At 33.9% G+C, this 3232-nt stretch overlaps 1 protein-coding gene across 1 annotated transcript in view; it reads right to left on the reverse strand.

Annotated features, from left to right (window-relative positions):
* Nucleotides 1-3232, reverse strand: part of LOC106474412 (neuronal acetylcholine receptor subunit alpha-7-like) — a 16076-nt gene that overhangs the window by 8934 nt on the left and 3910 nt on the right. The window contains exon 2 of the mRNA XM_022402713.1: nucleotides 564-703. Coding sequence (XP_022258421.1) covers nucleotides 564-659 — 96 coding nt within the window. The 5' untranslated portion in view covers nucleotides 660-703. The remainder of the gene's footprint in view (nucleotides 1-563; nucleotides 704-3232) is intronic.

A 3232-nucleotide genomic window follows, 5' to 3' on the forward strand; every position in this document is an offset into this window, starting at 1 on the left:
AGGCAGCTAGTCATCACCACCCACCGCCAACTCTTGGGCTACTCTTTTACCAACGAATAGTGGGATTGACCGTCACATTATAACGCCCCCACGGTTGAAAGGGCGAGCATGTTTGGTGGGATGCGGATTCGAACCCGCGACCCTTAGATTGTGAGTCGAGCGCCTTATCCACCTGGCCATTCTCCTGTATATGATGGTGTCTAACGATTAGAAAACAAAGCATTAAAAACCGGCGATATAAATTTTAGAACTAGGATTTCTTCCATCTCTTACATTGATTGGGATTAATCTTTAATTAATTGTCAAATCAGTTTAATTATCATTCGTGCTCACAGTAAACTTTCTCTGGAATTCAACTCTGTTCTTAATTGTTACTTTTACCCGATACTTTGGGTCGAAACATTGTAATAATTAAAATTACAACTTGCCAGCTGTAAAAGTTGCCGTTATCATATTTGAGAACTAAAATGAATTATATTTGTTTGTCACAAATATTTCAAACCTACGAGTCGGGGAAATAAAACTTATTTCACATTTAAGTTCGTTGAAGATATAAACCTTACCATGTCGATGAGCTGCTGCAGAGTAAGTCCAAAACTGAGTATCAATGGATCTGACTCGTTAGCCACCGGCCTTTCCAGGACGTTATAATCTCGCATTAAGTGGTTTATCAGTTTTCGTTCGTAAGATCCTTGTAACGAATCTAGAAAAAAAAATAATAACACGAGGTCTGAAACTGGAGATTTGTACGTTATCCTTTCATAATTTCAAACATTTTACTCTTCTGAAACCAAGTGTATACTTTCTACTAGCTTTTGTAAAACTTTTGTGTCTATCACTTTCGTCTGTAGTTAAGCACAAAATTACTTAATTAATAACTGTCTGTGTTGTGCTCACTGCAGCGATCGAGCCCTAAATTTGAGCGTTGTGAGTTCTCAAACTTAGCGGACGGGGCGTAGCGACAATGATTTTTTTCAAGATAAATATATGTTAATGTTTACAGACTGTTGTCTGTGGTCGCAGTAAAACTGAAAAAGAAAAACAACCATGAGTTACAGAGATAAGCTTACAGCACAAAATCACAATATTTCAGCCACATAGCTCAGTCAAACAACCATGAGTTACAGAGATAAGCTTACAGCACAAAATCACAATATTTCAGCCACATAGCTCAGTCAAACAACCATGTGTTATACAGATAAGCTTACAGCACAAAATCACAATATTTCAGCCACATAGCTCAGTCAAACAACCATGTGTTACAGTGTTAAGCCTACAGCACAAAAGTACAATACTTCAGCCATATAGTTCAGACAAACAACCATGTGTTACAGTGTTAAACCTACAGCACAAAATCACAATATTTCAGCCACATAGCTCAGTCAAACAACCATGTGTTACAGTGTTAAGCCTACAGCACAAAATCCCAATACATCAGCCACATAGTTCAGACAAACAACCATGTGTTACAGTGTTAAGCCTACAGCACAAAAGTACAATACTTCAGCCATATAGTTCAGACAAACAACCATGTGTTACAGTGTTAAGCCTACAGCACAAAAGTACAATACTTCAGCCATATAGTTCAGACAAACAACCATGTGTTACAGTGTTAAGCCTGTAGCACAAAAGTACAATACAACACTGTAACACATGGTTGTTTGTCTGAACTATATGGCTGAAAAGCCTACAGCACAAAAGTACAATACATCAACCACATAAAGTTTCTATGATTTAGTTTTATACCACTTGAAATGTTAAATTAGGAAATAAATTATCAATAGTTAACAATTGTTAACAATAGTTAACTTAACAATTACTCCATTTTATGTAGTAAAAATATTATAATTCGGAAAAAGCCAGCTTCCTCTATCTCATTCGTTATTTGTGAAAGACAAAAAAATATTGTGTGGTGCATGAGGTCTTTTATTTTATATTTTAGATCTATAAGGATAGAAACTAAATGAAAACGTATAGAGAAAATTATTGGTTGTTATGGGCGTGGCTCTGCATTTCAGGAAGATGACTGTCAGAGATTGTGATGTAATGCTGAAGAAAGTTACTTTAAAAGAAAATGAAAACGTTTGTACTTGATAAACATGTTTTAGCATACTTACAATGAGAATGTTAAGAAGATGGACGAGACAGTAGGATAAGTTTTCATTTTGAAAGAAAGATTCGAAACTTATATAAGTAACAAAATGCTTGATCTTTCGTTGAGAAAATAGTTACATTCGATATATCGATAGGAATTTATTGCTTACAGATTATTTTAAGTCGGCAGACTCAGTAAATGCTCGTAGTTAGGACACCAGTCATGGGTTATATTTATCATTAAGGCCTTGCTGTTACTTGTCTTTTCTTTACGTAATATTTTTTTAGCGTCAGAAATAATGTCAAAAGGCGCGAAAGTTATTGTGAAGTGTCTTTTAATCACGTAATATTTCTGTATTGTTAGCAGTACAATCAGTAGGGGCGAAGATCAGTAAGACAGCATATTTAGAATGCAAATATCAACTTCACCTTATATATTTTCTGTGAACAATAACTGATATTTCTTCTGATTCTAAAGTTTAATACCTAAGACACTATTGTCACTATGAAGCATGTTTCATCAGAAACATCATATACAGAGAATACTTGAGTTCAGAACTAAAATTAACTTACTTTATTCTAAGTTCAAACATTTCCCAAATACATCTGATAAGACAGGATAATTGCTTTTAAAACGGTTTTTTGAAAAGACAGGATGATTGCTTTTAAAACGGTTTCTGATAAGACAGGATAATTGCTTTTAAAACGGTTTCTGATAAGACAGGATAATTGCTTTTAAAACGGTTTCTGATTAGACAGGATAATTGCTTTTAAAACGGTTTCTGAGAAGACAGGATAATTGCTTTTAAAACGGTTTCTGATTAGACAGGATAATTGCTTTTAAAACGGTTTCTGATAAGACAGGATAATTACTTTTAAAACGGTTTCTGATAAGACAGGATAATTGCTTTTAAAACGATTTCTGATAAGACAGGATAATTGCTTTTAAAACGGTTTTTGATTAGACAGGATAATTACTTTTAAAACGGTTTTTGATAAGACAGGATAATTGCTTTTAAAACGGTTTTTGATAAGACAGGATAATTACTTTTAAAACGGTTTTTGATAAGACAGGATAATTACTTTTAAAACGGTTTTTGATAAGACAGGATAATTACTTTTAAAACGGTTTTTGATA

This window comes from Limulus polyphemus, unplaced genomic scaffold (genome assembly GCF_000517525.1).
Source record: "Limulus polyphemus unplaced genomic scaffold, Limulus_polyphemus-2.1.2 Scaffold7187, whole genome shotgun sequence".
NCBI classification, from domain to species: domain Eukaryota; kingdom Metazoa; phylum Arthropoda; class Merostomata; order Xiphosura; family Limulidae; genus Limulus; species Limulus polyphemus.